The sequence below is a fragment of the Protobothrops mucrosquamatus genome, unplaced genomic scaffold (assembly GCF_001527695.2).
Source record: "Protobothrops mucrosquamatus isolate PMUCROS unplaced genomic scaffold, P.Mucros_1.0 scaffold794, whole genome shotgun sequence".
NCBI classification, from domain to species: Eukaryota; Metazoa; Chordata; class Lepidosauria; order Squamata; family Viperidae; genus Protobothrops; species Protobothrops mucrosquamatus.
Window position 1 is genome coordinate 76,514 of NW_015387061.1, and position 27,365 is coordinate 103,878.

The 27,365-nt window shown below is 42.6% G+C and overlaps 1 protein-coding gene across 1 annotated transcript in view; it reads right to left on the reverse strand.

The window, feature by feature from the left end:
• ADCY8 (adenylate cyclase 8) overlaps positions 1 to 27,365 on the reverse strand; it is an 83,786-nt gene that overhangs the window by 3,423 nt on the left and 52,998 nt on the right. The window contains exons 8-15 of the mRNA XM_015818810.1: positions 25,154 to 25,254; positions 23,987 to 24,188; positions 21,837 to 21,926; positions 19,916 to 20,088; positions 16,781 to 16,862; positions 9,249 to 9,407; positions 4,016 to 4,162; positions 809 to 901 (exon numbers count right to left, since the gene is read on the reverse strand). Coding sequence (XP_015674296.1) covers positions 809 to 901; positions 4,016 to 4,162; positions 9,249 to 9,407; positions 16,781 to 16,862; positions 19,916 to 20,088; positions 21,837 to 21,926; positions 23,987 to 24,188; positions 25,154 to 25,254 — 1,047 coding nt within the window. The remainder of the gene's footprint in view (positions 1 to 808; positions 902 to 4,015; positions 4,163 to 9,248; positions 9,408 to 16,780; positions 16,863 to 19,915; positions 20,089 to 21,836; positions 21,927 to 23,986; positions 24,189 to 25,153; positions 25,255 to 27,365) is intronic.

Genomic DNA, 27,365 nt, shown 5'->3' on the forward strand with positions numbered 1-27,365 from the left:
GAATGGAATGGAATGGAATGGAATAGAATGGAATGGAATGGAGTGGAGTGGAGTGAAGTAGAGAAGATCAGAGCAGAGCAGAGCAGAACAGAACAGAACAGAACAGAGCAGAACAGAGCACAGCAGAACAGAATAGAATATTGGCCACGTGTGATAGACACACATGGAATTTGTCTCCGGTGCATAAGCTCTCAGTGTACATGTGAAACAACAAACTAATAATATTCATAATACCAAAGTAATAATAATCATAATACCAATAAGAGAAGGTAGTGGAACAGATGTGAAGGATAAAAGCAATACAGCCACACTGCATGGTTAAATAGACATAAGACAGTTCTGTGGGAATTAGGTGTTTGAAGAATTATTGAAGCAAACAACCCTAGTGCACAATTCACAACTCTACTTTATTAGGATTTCAAAATGGCAAAGAGATGGGACAGGAACAAACTCTGTAGCTCTACCCCAGATCTGCTTACACATCTTCCTTCTTCTGTGTCTAAATCAATGATGAAGAGGAATGAAAAAATGGGGGGGAAAATGCCGGCTATAGAAAAGTATCTGAAATCTATAGCTGAACATTTATGTAGCTCAGGGTTCAACTGTTGAGTTGTTGGTCTGCTCCAAGCTTGTTGTTTCCTATTGGTTTATCAGGCTGGGTGACTTCATCTGTGTGAGGGAGAGTGGAATTTGCTGGTTGTTTATATATAATGCTTTGCCCTGCTAGCCTTGATTGGGCTGTGGCTTCCTTCTTGTCTCTCTGTTGAAACAGGCAAACATGTGTTAGAAAACCAGGTTAGCTCCTTACCTGTTTTTCAGGGGATAGCCCTGATACTGCCATATAGGTGCTTCCAATGGTTTTAATTTTTTCAATATCCTGAAATCGTTCTTCACCTAATAACTGAAAACAAGGATTTCAAAGTCATGATTAGCATATACATTCTTGCTAAAGGATTTCATTTTACATCCTTCAACCCTGTGATTTATTGCTTTTGAGCAGGGATCTTCAAACTCGGCCCTTTTATAACTTGTGGACTTCAACTCCCAGAATTCCTCAGCCAGGCATGCCTGGCTGAAGAATTCTGGGAGTTGAAGTCCACAAGTCATAAAAGGGCCACGTTTGAAGACCCCTGCTTTTGAGTTATAGACAATATAGGCAGTCCTTGTCTTATGACCACAACTGAACCTAAAACTTCCGTTGGTAAGTGGTCGTAAGTCACTTTTTTCAATACCACTGTAACTTCAAATGGTCATTAGATAAACTGTTGTAAGTCAAGGACTACCTATACGTGAAAAAATACCTTCTCCAAATGAATCAGTTAACTTTAGCCCTTTAGCTACCTTAATGGCTGCAAATCCCTGCGAATTCAGAGACACATCAACACACTGAATCATATATTATCTTTTTTCAGCACAGTTGCAACTTCAAAAGATCACTAAACATACTGTTGTAATTCGAGGACTATCTGTATTGCATTGACCCCCCAATAAATATGTGTAGCAATCATCTTTCCACACAGATAAGGCCACACTTGGAATACTGCATCCAGTTTTGTTCACCATGATGTAAAAAAGATGTTGAGACTCTAGAAAGAGTACAGAGAAGAGCAACAAAGATGATTAGGGGACTGGAGGCTAAAGCATATAAGGAACGGTTGCTGGAATTGGATATGTCTAGTTTAATGAAGAGAAGGACGAGGGGGACATGATAGCAGTCTTCCAGTATCTCAGGGGCTGCCACAAAGAAGAGGGAGTCAAGCTATTCTCCAAAGCGCCTGAAGGCAGGACAAGAAGCAATGGATGGAAACTAATCAAGGAGAGAAGCAACCTAGAACTAAGGAGAAACTGCCTGACAGTTAGAACAATTAACCAGTGGAACAACCTGCCTCCAGAAGCGGTGAATGCTCCAACACTGGAAATTTTAAAGAAGAGACTGGACAGCCATTTGTCCGAAATGGTATAGGGTTTCCTGCCTGAGCATGACCTGCAAGGTCTCTTACAACTACTACTACTACTACTACTACTACTACTACTACTACTACTACTACTACTACTACTACTTCTTCTTCTTCTTCTTCTTCTTCTTCTTATTATTATTATTATTATTATTATTATTATTATTATTATTATTATTATTATTATTATTATTATTACTATTCAGGAGAGACAACAACAACCACAAGGACTCCTTGTCCTCTAAGGTCCCTTCCAACATCATCATCATCATCATCATCATCATCATCATCATCATCATCATCATCAATCATCATCATCATCATCATCATCATCATCATCATCATCATCACTATTACTACTACTACTATTATAAAAGAAGACAATAGTGTTAATGTCTTTGAAAGCAAGCAACTAAATTTCATTTTTAATGTGTGTCATTGTGCCCACGGTAAAAAAATGACAATGGTTATCTATCTATCTATCTATCTATCTATCTATCTATCTATCTATCTATCTATCTATCTATCTATCTATCTATCTATCTATCTATCTATCTATCTATCTATCTATCTATCTATCTATCTATCTATCTATCATCTGACCTCCAAGATCCCTTCCAACTTTTTATTATTATTATTATTATTATTATTATTATTATTATTATTATTATTATTATTATTGTTGTTGTTGTTGTTGTTGTTGTTGTTGTTGTTGTTGTTGTTGTTACCATGAAGGTTTTCATGAGATGTTGGAATATTTGTGTTGCTCATCGTTACAAGGAGTGCTTGTGGCTACTCCATTTTATTGCTCATGAGCTTAGTTTAATTATTCTGTTCGGTTGGCTTTATTGCCTGGTTTTAATTATGCTGTGGTTTTTATGCTTTTACCGTCCATCAACCCATGTAGGTTGCAAGAGGAAATAAATAAGCAAGCCAGAGGGCTTTTCCATAATCCTGCAGAGCTTCTAAACATGGTGGCTAAACATGGTTGATGATGATGCCACCGGAACTTTGAGATTATTTTGATAGTATTTGGTGAAGAATGAGAGACCTATCATCTCTTTCCTGACCTAGAGAGAATAATGTCTCCATTATTTGTCTTTTGTTTTCCAATCTAGGCAGTGTTTCTCAGCTTTAGGAACTTGAAGACGTGTGGACTTCAACTCCCAGAATTCCCCAGCCAGAATAGAATAGAATATAGAATATAGAATATAGAATATAGAATATAGAATATAGAATATAGAATATAGAATAGAGAATAGAGAATAGAGAATAGAGAATAGAGAATAGAGAATAGAGAATAGAGAATAGAGATAGGTAATGGGTGGAAGCTAACCAAAGAGAGAAGCAACCTAGAACTAAGGAGAAACTTCCTGACGGTTAGAACAATTAACCAGTGGAACAACCTGCCTCCAGAAGCGGTGAATGCTCCAACACTGGAAGTTTTTAAGAAGAAACTGGACAGCCATTTGTGCGAAATGGTATAGGGTTTCCTGCCTGAGCAGGGGGTTGGACTAGATGACCTCCAAGGTCCCTTCCAACTTTATCATCATTATTATTATTATATAGAATATAAAATATAGAATATAGAATATAGAATATAGAATATAGAATAGAATAGAATAGAATAGAATAGAATAGAATAGAATAGAATAGAATAGAATAGAATAACAGAGTTGGAAGGGACCTTGGAGGTCTTCTAGTCCAATCCCCTGCTCAGGGAGGAAACCCTATGCCATTTCAGACATATGCTTGTCCAGTCTCTTCTTAAAAGCCTCCAGTGTTGGAGCACTGTTAGAACCGTCAGGAAATTTCTTCTTAATTCTAAGTTGCTTCTCTCCTTGATTCCAATTCACCCAAATCTACTCAAGCCGGACTCACCTCCATCCCGGAATCCATCCCTGTGCCTCAGAATTAAAAAGAGATTAGCTGCTAGCTAAAACGGCACAAACGCAGAGGTTAAATCATTGATCGGCTGACCAAATGCCAGGCCTGCTGGCCGGGCCAGCTGTTCCTTAAATCTCACTCCCTCTCCGGGCGCAAAGGGTTGCACAAATTACCTCGTCAAAGTCAGCGATGATTTCATTCAGCAGGCGCAGGCACTCCACCCCCTGGTTGTTCATTTCGGTCTGGGAATAGAAGTCGGCAAAACCAGGGATCGAGGCAAACATGACGCCAACAGCATCGTAGGACTGAGAGTAGAGGTCCTGGAAACGCAAAGAAGGGCAGAGGAGGAAAAAGATGCCATTTAGTGACATTTGGCAGAAGAGATAACGGGTGTGCCTTTTCTTGCCATTAATATGTGCTTATTTGTTTGGTCTATGTAGCTGTCGGTCTCATTTGACCAGGATGATATAAGGTCTCCTGGTTTGAGCAGGGGGTTGGGCTAGAAGACCTCTGAGGTCCCGTCCAGACCTATGATTCTATCTTCTATGTACACCAAGGTGATATTAGAATGGAAGGGAAGAGAAGAGAAGAGAAGAGAAGAGAGAAGAGAAGAGAAGAGAAGAGAAGAGAAGAGAAGAGAAGAGAAGAGAAGAGAAGAGAAGAGAAGAGAAGAGAAGAGAAGGGAGCTGGAAGGGACCTCGGAGGTCTTCTAGTCCAGCCCCCTGCTCAAGCAGGAGAACCTATACCATTTCAGACAAGTGACTGTCTAGTCCAACCTTGGCTCTTTTATGACTCGTGCTGGCTCAGGAATTCTGGGAGTTGAAGTCCATGAGTCATAAAAGAGCCGAGATTGCCTACCCCTGGTCTAGTCTCTTCTTAAAAACCTCCAGTGATGGAACGTCCACGATTTCTGAAGGCAAGCTGTTCCACTGGTTAATTGTCCTCACTGTCAGGAAGTTTCTCCTTAATTCCAGGTTGCTTCTCTCTTTGATTAGTTTCCAACCATTGTTTCTTGTCCTGCCCTCTGGTGCTTTGGAGAATAATTTGACCCCCCTCTTCTTTGTGGCAGCCTCTCAAATACTGGAATACTGCTATCATGTCTCCCCTATTTCTTTTTTTCTTTAGACTAGCCAAACCCAAGTCCTGCAGCTGTTTTTCATATGTTTTAGACTCCAGGCCTTTGATCATCTTAGTTGTTAGTGATACAGAAAGGTGAAACCCAAACAAACAATAGAACTGTCCATAAAAGAATATACTCCCCTTTTATGACCCTGGAATCCCTTAATTCGGGGTAGAGTCGGGGTGACTGGATGGAACTGAGCATTTACTGACTGGATGCCCTTCCTGACACCACACTGAGTTCTCAGCAGAATTTTTTTTTTGTTTGCTGCCTAAGAGAGAAACGTCTGTTGCTACCTAAGATTGAACTCTCAACCTTCCAAGTGGGAGACAAATGTCTTTACCTCTAGGCCACCATGCCACTCCAGAAAAGAATACACTAAAAAAACAAAATATATTCAGAGGCTGTAAAAAAAGTCAGGTCATCATTACAACAGTCATTAAACAGCCAATTAATGGTGCTTCCTCAACTTCCCAACCCAGATTCCTGTGGGGACATCTAGGTTTTAAGTCTTCATGAAAAGTCAAATGTCAACGCTGCTAATGTCGGATGTTTTTGCATTGACAACAGATGGAAATGTATCCATCTTTTACCTTTTGCTTTTAGAGTTAGATGATGCTGGGAGAGGGGATGTGAATGAGAGTCCAGCTAGGCATAACAACACTAGACCTAGCGTGAAAAACAAGGTTATTGTAACCAGAGCTGATAAGGAATTGGTGGGCTGGAGAACTGGAGAGGAAGCCCACGCTTCAAGATAATTGGGGAATGTGATTTATGACTGTTAATTGGAGGAGGGAATTGTGCTTTGATACTATGTGCCCAGGGAAGCGGAATTCAGTTTCTGACTTCGACTATGTAGTGCCGATATTATGCTACTTGAATAAAAGATTATTTAAGGTAAAACAATGTCTCGAAGTTCTTTTGAAGAGTTTCATCTGTCGGAATCATGACATCAAGAGTTGGAGCCATCCAGAACTCTACGAGAAGACGGTTCTACAGGGCAGCCATGGGAACTGAGAAAGACAGGGCCCCACCTCTCTTGCAGAACAGAGGCGATTCGTTTAATTTGCTCATCAATCTAACCCTCAACAAATCATGTTGGAGGCCTGATGTGGACTCTCAGAAGACATGGTTAAACAACCAGGAAGAATTTGGAGTTTGTTTGGAAGTTAACGTTATCCTAGTTGGGTAATGAAACATCCACAAGGAAGCCACCAAGCTCAGAGAGCACCAAGGACCCCACAATTGAACCCTGAGCTACAAATATTCTCTTCTAGTTTGTTTCTTGCATTCACATTTCTCGATTGTGATCACTGTGACAACTTGTTGCAAGTTTCCCAGGGCAACTGCATCTATATTTATAGCCTATTGATGGCAAGTTTATGCTTGGTATGCTGAGCATTATGTAAACAAAATGGAATCAATCAGGAACAGTGATGAGGGTACTCAGTTAAAGTATTACATATTGCCATCAGTGAATAACCCGAAGAGGACAAGATCACAAACACACCAATGAGTGTGAACAGTGGCTATTGAATGTTGTGTGGGCATGCGTTGTCAGGCAACATAACCCAGGAGTCCCCAACTCCTGGGCCACGACCCATTAGCGGGCCATGGCCTGTTCGAAACCGGGCCGCAGGAGAGATGGGCAGGCGCGTGTGCGTGAAGCTTCGCTTGTGCAAGTGGAGGGTGCTTGCACTGGCACGTGAAGCTCCGCTCGTGAGAATGGAGTAGAAGGCGCTTGTGTGTGTCGCTCCATTTGTGTGAATGGAGCTTTGCAGAGCAGAGCGTGCTTGTGCGTAAAGCTCTACTCGCAAGAATGGAGCTTTGCACGCGAGTGTTCTCCGCTCACACAAGAGGAGCTTTGCACACGAACACCAGTGCCCTCTGCTCACACAAGTGGAGCTTCGCGTGAATAAAGCTCCATTTGCATGAGGGGAGGACGCACATGCCTGCCCCTCACATAAATGGAGTTGTGTATGTGCACCTGCCACTCACATGCCCCCCCCAAGTGGGCCGTCAAGCTGTAAAGGTTGGGGACCACTGACTTAACCCACAACTGCACAATGGGTGGAGAAAGAAACTGAGAAGTGACACCCTCTTTCCCCAGATCCTCAGACTGTGAAGTGGGAGATTTGTACTTTCAGACTTGCAAGATTGTGTTAATGCAGTCATACAATGAAGTAGAATTAGCTCTCGAGAGGTCTTGTTTCCTGTTTGGTTTACTTGGGAAGTCTGACAAAATCTAATTTTAGTTCACAAAAAAAGACAAGAGTCCAGGAATTAACGCCCTATAAACACCTGACTCCCTTACATAACTGCGGATCAAACAGCATCTGCCGCACATCTGGAGAGAGGCTGGGAAAGGTTGACATGCAATCTGTGTGCAGCCGCTTGTTTTCTGGATTCGGAAGCTTTCGTGCGGCGAGCCTTAAAGCCAATCTGTACAGAAAGGAAAGCATTCATTTCCCTCTTTGCTTCCCTGGGGAAAGGGGAGGCTAGCATATTACGTAAATAAGTGTTTGCTGTATTGAACCTTGAATGATCCAGGCAGCTGATGCAGAAACTCTCTGCAGGTATGATTATTCAATGCAACAGCAGGAGGGGAGAGCCTGGGAGATTTGAGGGTGGGGGGTCGGGGAGAGAGATCAAAGGCAGAGTTACAGAATTATTCTTGCAAATGGCAAGCATGCTTTCAGTGCTAAGAACAGATGTGGTTTACCATTAGGAAGCAAGCGATACCCTTTGCCTTATATAGCTACTCCAGAGGACAGGAAAGAGTTAATTAATATCACAGGTCTGGAAGGGACCTTGACAGCTTCTAATCCAGTGATGGCGAACCTTTTAGAGACTGAGTGTCCAAAAATTGGCCCCGCTCCCTTCCCTGCCCGTGCTCTGCCCCCACCCCGTCCCCCACCCCACCTGCCCGCAGGGCCACTCACCGCCTCCAGGGCCCATCGCAGATCACCCAGGCAGCCCAGCAGTGCTATGGCGGCCACACCCTCTGCCTGCACCCTGCAGCATCAACTGTGCGCGATGGAGTGTGAGGGCAGAGTCTTGTCTACGCTGCCTGGCTGCCATATCCTTGGCTGCGCTGCTCCGTGTGGCCCATGATCGGGGGCAACTCTCCTTCAGGGGGGCTTCTGGAGAAGAGGGGGTCATGGGGGGAGGCGAGGCTGGGACAACGGCACGTGTGCCCACAGAGAGGGCTCCGAGTGCCGCCTCTGGCACCCGTGCCATAGGTTCGCCACCACTGTTCTAATCCAATCCTTTGCCCAGGGCAAGGATGTGGATAGCATCCCAGCCAAACTGTTGTCCAATCTTTTGATGATTCTTAGTAGTTCTCCTTGGAATGACCAAGGAAAAGAAAGACCACACCCCAACCCAACACTGGCAGGGCAAGTTAGCGTATATAAATGGAGCAAGCCCCACTCTCGCTAGCCCTGGTGATGTTATCTAGTTAGGTAATGAAATGTCTGCAAGCAAGCAACCGAGCTCAGAGAGCACCAAGGGTTCTACTGTCCAAACTTTGTCTGAAAGTTTTCAAGAATGGAGCCCTCACAGCTCCAGAAGATGGGCTATTCCAATACTTAGCTGTCAAGGTCAGGGAATTCCCCCTTTTTAAAAAAAAATTGGATCTGTTTTGGGGGTACAATGACAGAATGTCTATGGAGATTCTCAGTCATCCAGGTCATAGTTATCCCAAAGATGCTTTTGCAAGAGGCAACTGGATTTTCTTGTTTTTTCTTTGAAGACGTTTCGCTTCTCATCCCAGAAGCTTCTTTGGCTCTGACTGGATGGTGGGGAATGGAAAGATTTATACTCCTTGCAGACAGCTGGTCATTTGCATTCTTTTAGCAAGTTGATAATGCTAATGCTACCTGCAAATGAACAGCTGTCTGCAAGGAGTACAAATCCTTCCATTCCCCACCATCCAGTTAGAGCTGAAGAAGCTTCTTGGATGAGAAGTGAAACATCTTCAAAAGAAAGTCCAGTTGCCTCCTGAAAAAGCATCTTTGGGACAACCATGGCAGAATGTTGAAAGCCTGACAGAGATTCTCTTTTCTTCCCCTGCGTCAAGATGGGCCACTCTTGAGTTTCTTCCTCAAGTCTTCCTATTTTTCCAGGCTAGGCTGACATTTTTATAAGGGGTCTTACATACATTCCTCAAGGGTCTATCCATTCTTCTTGACAGCTTTCCAACCTTTATTAAAATCAGGAAGAAAACTCTAAAACAAAGCTTTGCTCTTGGCCACGACTATTACTGGAACCCAATTCTTACATACTTCATTATCTCGGTCCTTTTCCAGGAAGTGACGGGCTACGTGGCTCGGCAGAATATTGCGTAGCATATTTTCGTTATGTTCTCTTAATTCTTTCATCTCATTGATTTCTTCTTTGGCCTGGCCGCGCCACAGAAAGTCAAGCCTTGCTGTGTATTCAAGCTGCAAAGACAGAAAAGCCTCTTTTTAATTGAACATGTAGTCCATCCTTAAGAATAGGTACCTAAGAGAAGTGAGGGTAGATACTGATTCGGGGTGACACAGTATATAGGAAGAAACACCAACTTCCAGATATGGACTTGAAATAATTTGGCAGTTAATGAAACTTGGTGCAGAGATATTCATATTAAACCAGAGGTCCCCAACCCTTTGGGCACCAGGGACCAGTTCCATGGAGAGAGGTTTTTCCGTGGACTGGAGGGGGCATGGCTTTGTGTGCTGCCTGCATCCCGCGGATGGGGCTTTGCTTGTTTGTGCGGACCGGTTACTGGCATGCCGCAGACCTGTACCGGTCCATGGACCAGGGGTTGGGGACCCCTGTATTAAACTGTTGGGGGTGATTTGTAGACTATCTTCAAGGACAAACACAGATCTAGTACATGGAAGAGGTAAGAGAAAAGCAGGCAGAGCTGGGTGATGGAGTTAAGTGCATCATCAGCTTAGAGTCGTTACATTGCCACAAATGGTCCGAGTCCAACTCCTCCTGAATTGTGTTGACTCTGATCTGATACCAATTTAGTATTGAACTTTAGTTGACTAGATGTTTATTTATAAACTTGACAAATAAACTTTATTGAGCTACAACTTAACATATGGTCCCAATTCTTTACGCCTGACATTAAACCACTCAATTAAACATTTGGGATCCTCAGACTCTTGGGGTATAGGAAAAGATATTTTAATTCTTTCCTCCAAAAATTAGCCATTTTCATATGTATTTTTTTTTCTTTCTGAAGTGAAAGTCAATTGAGACCATTTTTTTTCCTTTTAAAATGTTCCCTGGGTATAAGCTAGATAGGAAAGGTTTAAAACTCCTTTCCTTCTCCAAAAAGATCCTGATGTGGGTAGCTACTTTGAAGCAAATAAAATTAGAGAAGGAGTTCCACAATATGTAATTAATGTAATGTGTAGTTTGTCCTTAAGAATAGCCAGCTAAGTCAAAAGTTTAGAAACATATTATATCAATTCCAGTGTGAAGATTTATAAATGTCATTGCACCAATGATGTGTCCTTTGAATCTCTAGATGTGTAATTTAGTAAAAAAAAAACATGGGCATTATTATACTTTATTGCACTCCATGTTAAAGTAACCTTTTGTACTGAAGTCATACTGTATGTAGTGGACAAAATTAGCTAAAGATAAACAAGGATTAACAGAATAACAATAGAACAGAAGGGATCTTGGAGGTCTTCTAGTCCAACCCCAGGAGGTCCTATAGCATTTCAGACAAGTGGCTGTCCAATCTCTTCTTAAAAATCTCCAATGATGGAGCACCCACAACTTCTGGAGGCAAGCTGTTCCACTGGTTAATTGTTCTCATTGTCAGGAAATTTATTTTCAGTTTTAGATTGGTTCTCTCCTTGATTAGTTTCCATCCATTGCTTCTTGTTCTTCCTTCAGGTGTTTTAGAGCATAGGTTGACCCCCTCTTCTTTGTGGCAGCCCCTCAAATATTGGAACCCTACTATCATGTCACCCTAGTTCTCTTTATTACACTAGACATGCCCAATTCCTGCAACCGTTTTTCATATGTTTTACCCTCCACCCCATAATCATTTTTGTTGCTCTTCTCTGCATTCTTTCTAGAGTCTCAACATCTAGACCAAAACTGGATGCAAAATTCCAAGTGTGGTCTTACCAAGGCATTATAAAGTAGTATTGACACGTCACATATTATTGTGGGAGGTGGGTAATGTTTATTATATCCTACCAGACAGGAAGACATTTCAGTCCTAAAGTTAACTGGAATTTCTGGATATATTATTATATCCATAGACATATTGACAGGACTTTGTCTTTCTTATATTTGATACCATCCTTCTTGTATTACATTTCTGGCCCTAAGCAAAGCTAAATTATGACTACAATGCTTCATGACTACACTTTACAATAGAGGTGCAAAAATATAGGTCTAGTGCAGAGGTCCCCAACCTTTTAGGCACCAGGGACCGGTTCTATGGAGAGAGGTTTTTCCATGGATTATGTGTTGCCTACATCCCATGGATGGGGCTTTGCTTGTTTGTGCAGACTGGTTGCTGGCATGCCGTGGCCCAGTACCGGTCCACGGACCGGGGGTTGGAGACCCCTGGTCTAGTGCAGGGATAGGCAGTCTTGGCTCTTTTATGATTTGTGGATTTCAACTCCCAGAATTCCTGAGCCAGCCATGCTGAGGAGAAAGGGAGAGGTTTCCAAGCTGAGCCATGCCAGCTCAGGAATTCTGGGAGTTGAAGTCCACGAGGCATAAAAGAGCCAAGGTTGCCTACCCCTGGTCTAGTGCATTACGTTCTAACCTTGGTAACTTCCCCAAGCATGCTGACTGGGGAATTCTGGGAGTTGAAGTCCAGATATCTTAAAGTTGCCAAGGCTGAGAAGCACGGGTCTAGTGGTTAAGGTGTTGGACTAGGACTAGAGAAATGTGAATTTTAGTCTTGTCTTAGGCACAAAGCCTAACTGACCGTGGACCAGTCAATCTCTCACAGCCCTGGGAAGGAGGCAATGGCAAACCACTTGCAAAGTCTTGCCAAGAAAACTGCAGGGACCAGTCCAAAGCAGTTGCTAGGACTCAACACTGACTTGAAGGTTTCCCCCATGAACATTTGCAAGGTACACACAGGCACATACACAAACACACACCTATCGGGGAGGCGTCATACCAGTCACTCATGCTCTTGTCACCTCCCGCCTGGACTACTGCAATGCTCTCTACATGGGGCTCCCCTTGAGGAGCACTCGGAGGCTCCAGTTAGTCCAGAATGCAGCCGCGCGGGCGGTGTTGGGAGGGACTCGTCGCTCCCATGTAACGCNTATTTAAGCTGGCAGGACTGGCCTAAGGGGTATTTTTAGTTGGGTTTTAAAACAATTTTTAAAATAACAAAGGCCAAATTAATATTTCCTTTTAATTACGTTTTAATGGTAGTATTTTTGTATTTTTGTATTTGTTTTTATTAGGCTGTTAGCCGCCCTGAGTCCGCAAGGAGAAGGGTGGGGTAAAAATATAATAAATAATAATAATAATAATAATAATAATGAAGCCTGAGTGGAAAATGCTTGTTCAGATATTGTCCCAAAGGTCCTTTTTCAGGAGGCAACTGGACTTTCTTGTTTTTCCTTGAAGACATTTCGCTTCTCATCTAAGAAGCTTCTTCAGCTTTGACTAGATGGTGGGGAAGTCAGAGCTGAAGAAGCTTCTTGGGAGAGAAGTGAAATGTCTTCAAAGAAAAACAAGAAAGTCCAGTTGCCTCCTGAAAAAGCATCTTTGGGACAACCATGACCTGAATGGTTGAGAATCTCCATAGACTTCCTGTCAGACATTCCTTGTCCAGTTCTTAACTAGAATAAGTTGTGTGTTTGTGTGTGTGTGTGTGTGTGTGTGTGTGTGAAATGCTACCTTATTTATGAGATTTTTTCATAAATATTTATTCTCCCTTGGCAATTTTTCATTTTCTAACAAAAGGGAAAAAAACCCATTTTTTCTTTAAAGAGTCAAGAAATTTTTTAGCAGATTTCAGATCGTTATCTGCATTTTAAACAAAGTTTAAACAAAATGAAATCCCTTTCAAGTTGAGCTTGACTCCACGTTGTTCTGCTTTTGGCAACACAAAAGTGTTTTTCCATTGTCCTTTTCTGATTATTTTTCTCCCCTTTTTGTTACTTTATGTAGTTTACAAGCCTAGGACCATCCAAATATTGACCACATCAAAACCTTCTTATGCTGTTGAGATCCATTAAGGTCTGATAGATGCTGCCAGCTAGCTAAGCATCCTTCTTATCTTTTTTGTTTGGAAAAATAATGTGGGTTTATGAGTTCCTTTTTGCTTTAATGTAACTTGATTATGTCCCTGGACACCAGAGTGCAACAAAATGACTTTAGAAGCATATAATATTTACGTTCAAAAGTCATTGCTTCTATTTCCCAACGACTGTTCCAAGAGTATCTGATTTACCATAAATCTAAAGAAGTCTAATTGACTCTTTGTGAGAATTATTTTTTAATATAAATTGAGGACTTTGTAGAAGACATCCTCCAGACCTATTGACTATGGGAGAAGAGATGTCTAGAAGAAATTACATTATAGGGAAAGAAAAAAGTGCTAGTCTCGGGATTTTCCGAAGACAAATTTAATTAAAAGTGTACAGGTTTCTTATTAAGGATGGATCTGAAACCAAAGCAGGAACAAAAATACTGGATGGTATAAAGTACCGGAGAAAGACTGCAGCCTGAATGGGAAGTCTGACAGTTGTTTGCTATTAACCACCATTGTGAATTATGGGCATGACATTTCCCCCCCCCCAAAGGACTTGCTCATTCCATTTGAGAATGCTTTGAAAGTCTAGAGCAGGGATAGGCAACCTTGGCTCTTTTATGACTTGTGGACTTCAACTCCCAGAATTCCTGAGCCAGCCATGCTGAGGGGAAAGGGAGAGGTTTCCAAGCTGAGCCATGCTGGCTCAGGAATTCTGGGAGTTGAAGTCCACGAGTCATAAAAGAGCCAAGGTTGCCTACCCTTGGCCTAGAGCAACGTTCAGCAGCTAAAAGTTCAGATAAATCTCAGTCTAAAAGATTCTTTTGCACCTGGCTGTTTCTCTCATGAGAAATTCATTTCCTCCAGTTATTTTATCACAAGAGGAGGAAAACGTTTTTACAATGACTCCCTCGGGTCAAGCAGCAACTTAGGCCAATGTTTTTCAAGCTTGGAAACTTTAAGAAGGGTGGACTTCAATTCCCAGAATTCCCCAGCCAGCATTCTTGGCTGGGGAATTCTGGGAGTTGAAGTCCACCCCTCTTAAAGTTGTCAAGGTTGAGAAACACTGACATAGAACGTCCTCTAATTTTTTTCTGGGCCATGATATGGAAATAATTGGCTCTTGCTCTCTCCATGCTGGGAAGTTTTCCAGTTTCCTAATCTAGTCCACAGCCTGAGGATTTCATGATGGTCTCACACCCAAAACCAGGTCAGATTCTAGTCATGACTTAAGCATGTGGGGTGAAGCTACCATCTGGGTTTTGTTTGGTTCTTGCAGGAAATGTGAGCAGATAAACTAGGTTTTCTCAGTCTTTGCTGAGATTTTAGGTTACTGGCCGTTCAATTTTGCCAAGATTCTATACCAGGAGCCCTGTGGTTAGAATGCAGTATTGCAGGCAAACTCTGCCCACAGTCTCAAGTTCAATCCTGATTGGCTCAAGGTTGACTCAGCTGTTCATCCTTCTGAGGTTGGTAAAATGAAGACCCAGAATGTTGGGGCCACATGTTGACATTTAAGCTGATCAGAGAGTGCTGTAAAGCACCCCGGGGTGGTACTTAAGTCTAAGTGCTATTGCTATTGCTATCCTTCTCCCTATATTCAGAGGAGGGGCAGGGTGCAGTGGGAGGGAAGTGCTAAAATACGTGTCACAGTGTCAACTTTACCCCTTGCCTACTTACCTATGACTGTCAACGCTGCAAATACTGTATATTCTTGCTTTGACAATATGCAGAACTGTCTGGTATTTTTATAGTTAAACCAGGCAACAGGGAAAAAGGGAGGAGAATAAGGATAGCCAGGGAAAAAGAAACCGGAAGTAAATCACATCTTCCAAGTTGATTGGAAGATGTGAACCATGACCCCAAAATAAGGGGGGGGGGGAAATGCTTAGAATGTATATGCGTAACGGAAGAGAAGCCAGACCTAAGCATTTCCACCATACTGTACTGATGTCTCTGTAACCTTAATAAATGCTTTTAGGAAAAAATATGCCTGAAAGTCCTTTTAAGTGTTTCGTTAATCAGACACATGACAATGACATTACCACTTAAAGAAGAGAAGGTAGAGCTTGCATTATGACTTCCTAAGCTACAATTTGTCATGAGGACACCACTGCAGACTGTCCTGGATATCTATACAATTAGTCCTCAACTTATGATCACAGCTGGGCCCAAAGTTTCTATTGCTAAGCAAGACAATCAAGTGAATGTTGCCCCGTTTTTACAACCTTTCTCGCCACAGTTGTTAAGTGAATCACTGCCGCTGCTAAGTTAGTAACCCGGGTGTTAAGTGAATCTGGCTTCCCCATTGACTTTGCTTGTCAGAAGGGAGCAAAAGGGGATCACGTGACCCCGGGGACACTGCAACCGTCATAAGTACATGCCAGTTGCCAACTGTCCGAATTTTGATCATGTGACCATGGGGATATTGCAACATTCAGCAAGAAGGGCCACACTGGGCCATAAAAGAGTAGCTCCCAAAATTTATTTCTGGAAACTCTGCATCCTCTAATTTTCCAAGCGTTTCGAGGAAAATCTACAGTATAAATGGACACATTAGGAATTATCCCACGCAAGGCGTCTCTTGGGGAGTCAGCGCAATGCAAATAAAAAAGGGGTGGAGCTTTAACTGCATGTCTGTGCAGCTGCCATCTTGACTTTTTTGACTTACACACTATAGCAATGGTGGCGAACCTATGGCACGGGTGCCAGAGGCGGCACTCTGAGCCCTCTCTGTGGGCACACGTGCCATTGCCCCAGCCTTGCCTCCCCCATGACCCCCTCTTCTCCAGAAGCCCCCCTGAAGGAGAGTTGCCCCCGATCATGGGCCACACGGAGCAGCGCAGCCAAGGATATGGCAGCCAGGCAGCGTAGACAAGACTCTGCCCTCACACTCCATCGCGCACAGTTGATGCTGCAGGGTGCAGGCAGAGGGTGTGGCCGCCATAGCACTGCTGGGCTGCCTGGGCGATCTGCGGCGGGCCCCGGAGGCGGTGAGTGGTCCTGTGGGCAGGTGAGGCGGGGCAGGGGGTGGAGTGGGGGCGGCGCCAGTTTTTGGGCACTCGGTCCTCTAAAAGGTTCGCCATCACTGCCCTATAGACACCCCAATCCCATATGTAATAAGGTATTTCTTTCCCGCAATTTTATTTTTATTTTATTTTATCCTTTTTCTACAGATCCCCCAACCAGGAAATCTGCCATTCTCGTCGCAGCTGCTTGGATTTTGAACTGATTTTTGATTTCCCGACTAGAGTGAGTTGGATAGAGACAGATAAGATATTCTGAAACAGCTTTCTATTTATAATATTTCCACAGCGATAAAAAAAAAGGAAAAAAGAAGAAGCTGCACCGGAGCTGGCCTTATGCTCATTTTAATTGGTCTTTCTTTAAGGTTAATCAGGTCTTCAATTATTGAAGGTCATGAAATACTTTAGCCTGATATTTAATGATTTGCTCCAAAGGGGAGCTGTGATTGGCAGGTTCTAGCAGAGCAAGTTGTGTGTGTGTGTGTGTGTGTGTTGGGGTATTTTCTGCTGGGAAAAGGTGCATATGGGAAAGGAGGTTTTTCCTTACCTGTTGGCCGTGATAAAATACAGCTAACAGGAACATGGCCATAAGGAGCAATGAAGCTTCTTTCGTCCCCAGAAAATCTGTGCTATAAACAGAAAGGGAAGAGATAGAGGAAGAGGTAGCAATTAAAAAAAAAAAAACAGGAAAGAAGAGCAAAGCTTAAAACAAAAATCTTTTTCTATTGTTTTGTTTTTAATTCGTCAGGTACGAAAGCCAGCCCGATGACTTTGGGCTAATCACCAGGAGATTGGGAGATTTAGCCCTGCCTTGTTATGTGTGAATGCAGGAAGGAAAAAGTCAAGAGAATAGTAGGTACAGAGCAGGGATCTTCCAACTTAGCCCTTTTATGACTTGTGGACTTCAACTCCCAGAATTCCTGGCTGAGGAATTCTGGGAGTTGAAGTCCACAAGTCATAAAAGGGCCACGATTGAAGACCTCTGGTATAGAGTGCGTGTGGAAAAGATATCAGGAAATGGATGCATTGATTCCCTTTCAGACTCTGCCATTTATTCTCAGAATGACAGAACAACAGAGTTGGAAGGGACCTTGGAGGTCTTCTAGTCCAGGGCTTTTCAACCTTTTCACCCATTGTACCACTTTTAGGATATGGCAATATCCGAGTACCACCAGTCGCCTAGCAAGGTGTCAAAAACGTGATGACCAAAAAAAAAGGGAAAAAAGTGATAAAGTACAGGTAGTCCTCAACTTACAACAGTTCGCTTAGTGACTCTTCGAAGTTACAATGGCACTGATAAAAGTGCCCCCCCAAGCCACAGCCCAGCAAGACACCTGCCTGCCCGCCTGGTTGCGCTCTTCCTCCTGTCCGAGGTTTTCATTGTTGTGAGCATTTCTGTTGAGATTGGCAGTGGGGGTGGGGTGGGGGGGTGCGTGCTTTTTATTCCCCCCGTCTGATGGGTTGTTGCAGCAGGTTTTGGTCACTTCACATGACCCTGGGACACTGTGACCATCATAAATATGAATCAGTTGCCAAGCATCTGAATGTAAATCACAAGCCCTTGGGGATGCTGCAACATTCCAGCTGATTGGCGCTTCTTCTGGGCTCAGCAGAAGTGTCAGGATCAGTGCTGCTTTCCAGCTGATCGGCGCTTCTTCTGGGCTCAGCAGAAGCACCAGGATCAGTGCCAAGCTCCAGCTGGAGCCTGGCGCTGATCCTGGCGCTTCCGCTGAGCCCTGACAGCCCTGCAGCTCCAGCCATCTCTCGCTCAGGCTTGTGCAGTGCTGCCACCGGTTCAGCTCATTCCCCTCCTCCGTTGCCACTTTTCTAGGATGGTCATGTACCACCTGCCAGGTGCCAATGTTCCACAAGTGGTACCCGTACCACTGGTTGAAAAGCCCTGTTCTAGTCCAATCCATTGCTCAAGCAGGCCACCTTATATCTTTTCAGACAAATGGCTCTCCAGTTTCTTCTTAAAAACCTTCCGTGATGGAGCACCTGCAATTTCTAGAGGCAAGTCGTTCAACTGATTATTTGTTCTCACTGTCAGGAAATTTCTCCTCAGTTCTAGGTTGGTTCTCTCCTTGGTTAATTTCCCTCCATCTCAGAAGATTTCAGACGCAACTATTTCTCCCTTCAAAATATTCTATGCGGAATTAAGTCAGACACTTCTTTTTTTGCATTCCTTCTATATGAGAACTCCCTGCCCTAGCTGGGGTTCTTGTCTGGGTTTTCCACCTGATGCTAAAAACTCTCTCCATTTCCATGTCCCTGCTGAGATGACAGTCAACGAAAAGCCCCTGACAATGAAAGATTGACACATCAAACCAGCCGTGATATTGCTTTCCTCTTTCAGGGACCATAATAAGGCTTCCCCCCTTTCATTTCTGCCTGTCTTTTTTTCCAGCTGATGAGATATTTCTAGCATCACTGCAGAATTATCTTGTCTAGAGATGAGATGATTCAGGTGAGGCTCTGTATATTGGTCGAGGCTATTTTTGTTCCATTGTTCTGAAGAAATAAGCAGGGGCTGCGGAATAATTGCATACTGAGACGCAGCAGCCTCTTAGCATACTTTTTTTTTGGCAGATTATTTCCCTGCATGTAAAAACCTAGCATGCCAGACACCTCCACCCCCATCTGGAAGATAATAGACGCACCTGGAAGGGATTTTGTTCCAGGCGACTGTCGTGAAAATAACTGACAGGCTAGGGGATTGGAAAAATTGTAACAACTCTGTTTTTGACAGTTACATTTTACTTTGAGGAGCTATTTTATATAAGGAATATGATGCAGAGCAGAGGAACATCTATTCAGATTTGTTATTTACTTATTAAACGTATACGCCACCCGTTCCACTGTCTAAAGTATCTCTCCGTGGCTAAATTTTGGTTAAAGAGTTCCAATTCAAAACAGTTCAGCCCTTAAGCTGCAATTTGATGCAGTGGTTAAAGCTGCTGGATTAGAACTAGGAGACTGTGAGTTCTAGTCCCTCCATAGGCAGGAAAGATGGCAAGGTGACTTTGGGCCAATCATCAGGAGACTGCGAGCTCTAGTCCCTTCTTAGGCATGAAAGCTAGCTGGATGAATCTGGGCCAATCACCAGGAGATTGTGAGCTGTAGTTCCACCTTTCCCACTTGATAAAAAGCATCCACAAAAGAGACCTAAAACAAGATGGATTGACGACATCAGCAAGTATTGCGGTATAGGTTGGAAACATGCAGAAGAGGCCTTCATCGTGCAGTGGATAGAAGAAGAAGAAGAAGAAGAAGAAGAAGAAGAAGAAGAAGAAGAAGAAGAAGAAGAAGAAGAAGAAGAAGAGGAGGAGGAGGAGGAGGAGGAGGAGGAGGAGGAGGAGAAGGAGGAGGAGGAGGAGGTGGAGGAGAAGAATTCAACCTTAGACATGAATTCAACCTTAGACATGAAAGTCAGTTGGATGATTTGGGGCCAATCATCAGGAGACTGTGAGTTTTAATCCTGCCTTAGGCATGACAGCCACTGCATGACTTTGGGCCAGTCCCTCTCTCTTGGCCCAACCTACCTCACAGGGTTGTTGTTGTGGGGAAAATAGGAGAAGGAAGGAGTATTAAATATGTTTTCTGCCTTGAGCTATTTATAAAAAATAATATAAAGGCGGGATGAAAATCTAAGGAATAAACAAATAGGTAAACAAAGACTTACTCTCCATTATGATTGATGTCATCGTACTGGAGAAACAGGGAAGCATAAATGGTCTCAGTCAGGAAGCAGTAGATTGCAATCATGATGAGCAGCACGGCCAACTTGAGGACCGAATTGAGACGGAGAAACACGGCACAGGTCACCATAGCCAGGATACCGGTAAAGACGAAATACTTTAAAAAGAAAATTGGGAGAAACATCAGCATTTAGCCTCAGCAACCTAAACTAATATATTCAAAATCTCATAGAGAATCACGTAAGCCCTTCAAGTATTGGAAGATGGCTATCATGTCTCTCCTAAACGTTCTCTTTGTTAGGCTAAACATACCGAGTTCTCTTAGCCATTCGTCATACGATCGAACCTCCAGACCAGGGGTCTTCAAACTTGGCAACTTTAAGACTTGTGGACTTCAGCTCCCAGAATTCCTCAGCCAGCCAGTATTGTTACAGGGGGCCCAGCTATTCTCTAGGTTTATTAGTATGATTATTGGGTTGGTCTAGTGCAGGGGTCTTCAAACTTGGCAACTTTAAGACTTGTGGACTTCAACTCCCAGAATTCCTCAGCCAGCCAGTATTGTTACAGGGCCCCCAGCTATTCTCTGGGTTTATTAATATGATTATTGGGTTGGTCTAGTGCAGGGGTTTTCAAACTTGGCAACTTTAAGACTTGTGGACTTCCAGAATTCCTCAGCCAGCCCTGGTTGAGATCCTTTATCAACTTCAGATCCTTTATCAACTTCACTGCTCTTCTCTGCACCCTTTCTAGGGCCTCAGAATCTTTTTTTTAATATATAGAGAGAGTTGAAAGCAACATCATTGACTAAATGAGAATTTGCTGGGAAAAATATAGAGGAATTTCTCTGCTAACATAGACACATGCAACACCTGAAAACTTTTTGAGAGCTCTTGAAATTGTGCTGAAGTTACTGAATCAGCCCTAAAAGTCAACTCCCAGTAGGTCTTCTTCTACAATGGGATTCTGTTGATCACCGACAATCTCATGTCTAGATTTTCTCTCTTATATAGGAGAATTCCTGCATTTTAAGATTGGAATATCATGTTCCTGCCCTCTGGCTATTTTGGACTACACACCCCATATATCCTGACAATAGACCATGTGTAATCTGAAACATCTGGAGAGCCCTATGATGCAAATGGTTGAGCTAGGCCAGGGGTAGGCAACCTTGGCTCTTTTATGACTCGTGGACTTCGACTCCCAGAATTCCTGAGCCAGCCATGCTGAGGGGAAAGGGAGAGGTTTCCAAGCTGAGCCATGCTGGCTCAGGAATTCTGGGAGTTGAAGTCCACGAGTCCACAAAAAGCCAAGGTTGCCTACCCCTGAGTTAGAGGATCTTTCAAACTCACTTGAAGTGAAGCAACATGGTACAGACAGTCTTTGACTTACAACTGCCATTGAGCCGGGAAATTTTCTGTTGTTAAGTGAGCCATTTGTTAAGTGAGTTTTGCCCCATTTCGCGGCTTTTCTTGCCACAGTTGTTAAGTGAATCATTGTGGTTGTTAAGCAGGAATACGGTGATTAAGTGAATCTGGCTTCCCCATTGACTTTGCTTGTCAGGAAGCCACAATGGCTGTTCACATGACCCCGGGACACTGCAACCGTCATAAATATGAATCAGTTGCCAAGCATTCGAATTTTGATCACGTGACCGTGGGGATGCTGCAACGATTGTTAAGTGTGAAGAACAGTGATAGGTCCCTTTTTTTCAGTGCCATTGTAACTTTGAACCGTCACTAAATGGACTGTTGTAAGTCGAGGACAGTCTGTAGTTTCACAGTGTCACTGAAAGAAAGTGTTGCTTTGAAGTTTCACATGATCCTAAAGCTTGGTATCATCCATTGTTGCCTAGCCTAACATATTGTGTTGTCTTTTCTCTGTGCAAAATGATATACTTAGGATTACCTCTGGATACGAGCAAATGTCTGTAAAATATACCGAAGAGTTGAAAGTTTGATTCTTAAAAGGCAGTTGTTTGTCCAAGTCACACCAGAGCTGTGGACAAAGAAAAAAAGAATAAGAATAAGAAAAGCAATGCAATTGTTTGGCAGAAGCTTTGTTGGGAAAGAAAGGAAGAAGAATGTTTGATTGGGCAAAGAGAGAAGCAACCTAGAACTGAGGAGAAACTTCCTGACAGTTAGAACAATTAACCAGTGGAACAACCTGCCTCCAGAAGCAGTGAATGCTCCAACACTGGAGGTTTTTAAGAAGAGACTGGACAGCCATTTGTCTGAAATGGTATAGGGTTTCCTGCCTGAGCAGGGGGTTGGACTAGATGACTTCCAAGGTCCCTTCCAACATCATCATCATCGTCGTCATCATCATCATCATCATCATCATCATCATCATCATCATCATCATCATCATCACTACTACTACTACTACTACTATTAAATAAGACAATAGTGTTAATGTCTTTGAGAACAAGCAACTAAATTTCATTTTTAATGTATGCCATTATGCCCACAGTAAAAAATGACAATGGTTATCTATCTATCTATCTATCTATCTATCTATCTATCTATCTATCTATCTATCTATCTATCTATCTATCTATCTATCTATCTATCTATCTCTATCTATCTATCTATCTATCTATCTATCTATCTATCTATCTATCTATCTATCTATCTATCTATCTATCTATCTATCTATCTATCTATCTATCTATCTATCTATCTATCTATCTATCTATCTATCTATCTATCTATCTATCTATCTATCTATCTATCTATCTGATGTCTCCAGCTCTGTGAGAATACTCTTGAATAAAAAACCACTTGGGAAAAGGAGAAAAATAACCCTGTATCTCTTGTAGAAGTCATATCCTGAGGACAACAGTGGACAACTGTTTTGAAATGATGAAGATCCTGTAATGCCTGGGCTGAGAAAATGCTTGCATTGGAAGACATATTAAAAGGATCACCACTCAACCATATTTAGAAAGCAAACCACACAGTTCCCATTTTCTTTTATCCCTGTGGGAATTTTGTGAGGCCCGCAGGCATCCTTTCCAGGTTCTAGGTATGGATCTAGGACTGGGATTTTTTTTCCCTTGTATTATGCCCGATTTCTATTTTAATATTTCAAAAATATATATTAAAAGAGTGTTTTGTTTTAAGACACTCTTATGAAATGGACAGCCATATAAATATGATAGATGATAAATAGATACCATAGATAGATAGATAGATAGATAGATAGATAGATAGATAGATAGATAGATAGATAGATAGATAGATAGATAGATAGATAGATAGATAGATAGATAGATAGATAGATAGATGATAGTTAGATAGATAGATAGATAGATAGATAGATACAGATGATTGATAGATAGATAGATAGATAGATAGATAGATAGATACAGATGATTGATAGATAAATGATAGATGACTGATAGATGATAGATGATGATGGTGATGATGATGATGATGATGATGAATAGTGGACAAAGACACCAGTGTGTCATCTGAGGCCCCCTGAAAGACTGAATACTCCGGGGTTTGATTTCCTCCCTCCTTCCCTCCCTCCCTCCCTTCCTCTCCTTCCTTCTTCCCATTCCTTTCCTTCCACCCTCCCTCCTTCCTTCCTTCCTTCCTCCCTCCATCTCTCCCTCTCCTACCTCCCTCCCTCTCTTCTCCCTCTCCTTCCTTCCTTCCTTCCTTCCTTCCTTCCTTCCTTCCTTCCTTCCTTCCTTCCTTCCTTCCTTCCTTCCTTCCTTCCTTCTTTCATTTTCCAAGGAGAAAAATATATTTAAATACTTTCGTGCAAAATATCAGAAGCTACTATCCTGGGAAATCAGCTTCTCACAATCTTTCACCTTGCAGATTTTTGGGTTATAGCTCTCATCACAGCCAGCCAAAATGACAGAGTACTATGAAAGTACCAACAGAACAGAATATTTGTAGCTCAGACCTCACAGTATAATGATAGGTTTGTAGACCAGCATATTGGAAAGGCATTGGTTTGAGTAAAGTTGCTTTTAATTACTAGTTTATACTTTTTCTGCCCCTTTCTCCATTCAGACAACCTTTTCCTTCTTAAATACTTACAATATTGATGACGGCTCCCAGGAAATTAATCATAATTGAAGCAAAGATGACGACATTTCGGGCCAGGTAGGTCTCATTAATCCAGCAGCAAGTTTTCCGGAGCACCAGGGGTAAACATTTGTAATCCTCTGCAGTGGTTATCAGCACGAGAGCTGAATGTAATATAATTAGAATCGAAAACTGGACAATCATCGGGATCATTCTGGAGAAGGAAGTCAGATGCACATACTTAGAAGATGGAAAAACAGCCTCCTCCTGCATTTATAGGAAGAGTAAAATCTAATGTTTCAGGGCTTCATTAACTCTTCTGATTTCATCTTCTCGGGACAGATCATCCTGGAGAATGTCTACTCATGGAGTCGTTAAGAGTTTGACGCCAACTTACTGGCACTTAATCCATTTTTATTCTTGTGCATGTGCACGCAATATACTTGTAGATGTAGGAGAGGCAGAGCTGAGGGAGGGAGTTAAGTGTGTGATCAGCTTAGAATCAGTATGTTGCCACAAACGGTCTTGAATTCCATTGACCCAAATCTAGTGCCAATTTAGTATTGAACTTTAGTTAACTAGATTCTTGTGTAGAAGCTTGAGCAATAAATCTTAACATATGGTCTGATCCTTTACACCTGACTGCAGAGGACCTATGCAAATATAACCTTATATGACAGGATGACTAAAACAGTGCTTCTCTAAGACCAAATGAACTATGTGCTCAAAGGGAAACATTACAAGATAAGCATAATACTGCTTTGGAACTAAGATGAACTTTGGGGTGCTAGCCGATAACCCCCACTCCTGATAACTCTTCTGAAGCTTAATAAAACCACTTTTGTACTGTTGTGGACCTCTAAGTCAGTCCTAACTTCTGATGACCCCATGGACAACTTCATGCAATCTTCTTAGCCACATCTTCAGATGGGCCACTGACTTTTCTCTAAGGCTGAGAGACAGTGTCTGGCCCAAATTCACCCACCTGGCTTCATTTCCCAGTTTCTAGCACAGTGCCTTTAACCACTACACCAAACTGCCCTGATTCCAAGCACTACAATGAGGTGCTAAATGATAACTATCTTTATGCAGGAACCCAGTTTTCCTCTGCTATGGAAACTGCCAGGCAAATGGAAACTTTGCACAGTTAATCTCTCTATTCCAACCCATGGAACTTACTTCGAAGAAGGAAGTAGACTTTGGATGGCGGTGATAAATACCAGGACAATGAATGCACACACCAAGTTTGACTTGAACACCTCGTCCCTCATTTGGGAGTACTGAAATAGAAAACAGTAGACAAAAGGAACCAAGTAAGTGAAGTTTCTAGATCAACTCTAGAAAGGGAGCGAGGCTCGTGTACGAGGCTTCTGGGGAATTAGCAAACAGAGTTCAGTAAAGGAAGCATATTCCTGGGATAAGTATTAGTATATTAATAAATGAAAATATTTATAGCTGAGGATTGGAATGGGGGGAGGAAATCTTTGGTGCTTTCTGAGCTTGGTTGTTTTCTTGCAGACATTTCATTACCCTACTGGGTAACATCACCAGTGCTAGTAAGGAGTGGGTTTACTCTCAGATTATATTCTAGTGGCAAACCCCACTCCTTACTAGTACTGATGATGTTACCCAGTTGGATAATGAAATGTCTGCAAGAAAACAATCAAGCTTAGAGAGCACCAAGGAGCCCACAATCCTCCTCCTCCTCCTCCTTCTCCTCCTCACCCCTCCCCCTCCTCTCTCTGATGATGTTAGTTTGGGTAATGAAACGTCTGCAAGAAAACAAGAGAGCAGCAAGGATCCCACCCCCATTCAGTATATTGTTTAACATCCATACAAAGAAATATCCCATCAAAACAAACATGTTTGCAAGACCCATTGAAGAATGGCACATCCTCAGCCTAGGGGATCAGTAATTCCATCTTTGCATTGAGCTTTACTAAGCTTGCTTAGTCATCTAGTTAGGTGCACATTTTTTTAAAGGATGGGTGGCCCCATTGAAGGGAGAAGGTGATCTAGAAATAAAGGCAGATACGGAAAAAGTGCATCTAATGGGAATAGCTTTAGGAGCTTGCTTGGATTCTGCAGTCTCATCTTAAATAATAGTAGTAGTAGTAGTAGTAGTAGTAGTAGTAGTAGTAGTAGTAGTAGTAATAATAATAATAATAATAATAATAATAATAATAATAATAATAATAATAATAATAATAATAATAATATAGGTAGTCCTCAACTTACGATCACAATTGAGTCCAAAATTTATATTGCTAAGCGAGACAATTGTTAAGTGAGTTTTGCCCCATTTTATGATCTCTCTTGTCACCATTGTTAAGTGAATCGCTGCAGTTGTTAAATTAGTAACATGGTTGTTAAGTGAAGCTGGCTTCCCCCCCCCCATTGACTTTGCTTGTCAGAAGGTTGCACAAGGGGATCACGTGACCCCAGGACGCTGAAACCGTCCTAAATACGAGTCAGTTGCCAAGAATCTGAATTTTGATCACGTGACCATGGGGAGGCTGCAATGGTGTGAAAAACGATCATAAGTCACTTTTTTCAGTGCCGTTGTAGCTTTGAATGGTCACTAAGTGAAATGTCATAAGTCGAGGACTACCTGTACTCCAGTCTAAACTGACTGGCTGACTATGTGATGAACCACTATAATAACAACAAAAAGCCTTAGAAAATCTGCAAATTGACATTTCCATCTGTCAATTAGAACAGGCCAGACTGCTTGAATCCACACAATCTACTACCTCAATACATTATGACAGCCTAGGCCAGGGGTAGGCAACCTTGGCTCTTTTATGACTCGTGGACTTCAACTCCCAGAATTCCTGAGCCAGCATGGCTCAGCTTGGAAACCTCTCCCTTTCCCCTCAGCATGTGAAGATATGCAGGATGTAATTGGATGTGTAGCACTGATTCATTAGAATAACTTGCTATCACCCCCTTGTTGCAATATTCCTATTATTGTCATGCCCCAAACCAGGAATGGCAAGTGGTGATTCTCCCAAGCTTTCTTTTGCTATTGTTTCACATCTGTAGAAAAAAAAATCTTGCCATACTGAGGACTCTACTATCTTCATCTACAGTAAACTAGGTCAGTGGTGGTGAATCTATGGTACGCGTGCTAGAAGCGGCACTCGGAGCCCTCTCTGTGGGCACACGTGCCGTTGCCCCAGCCTCACCTCCCCCGCAACCCCTTCCTCACCAGCAGCCCCCCTGAAGGAGAGTTGCCCCCGAGTGTGGCCCACACGGAGCAGTGCAGCCAAGGACATGGCAGCCAGGCAACATAGACAAGACTCTGCCCTCATGCCCCATCGCGCACAGTTGATGCTGCGGGGTGTGGGCAGAGGGTATGGCTGCCATGGCGCTGCTCGGCTGCCTAGAT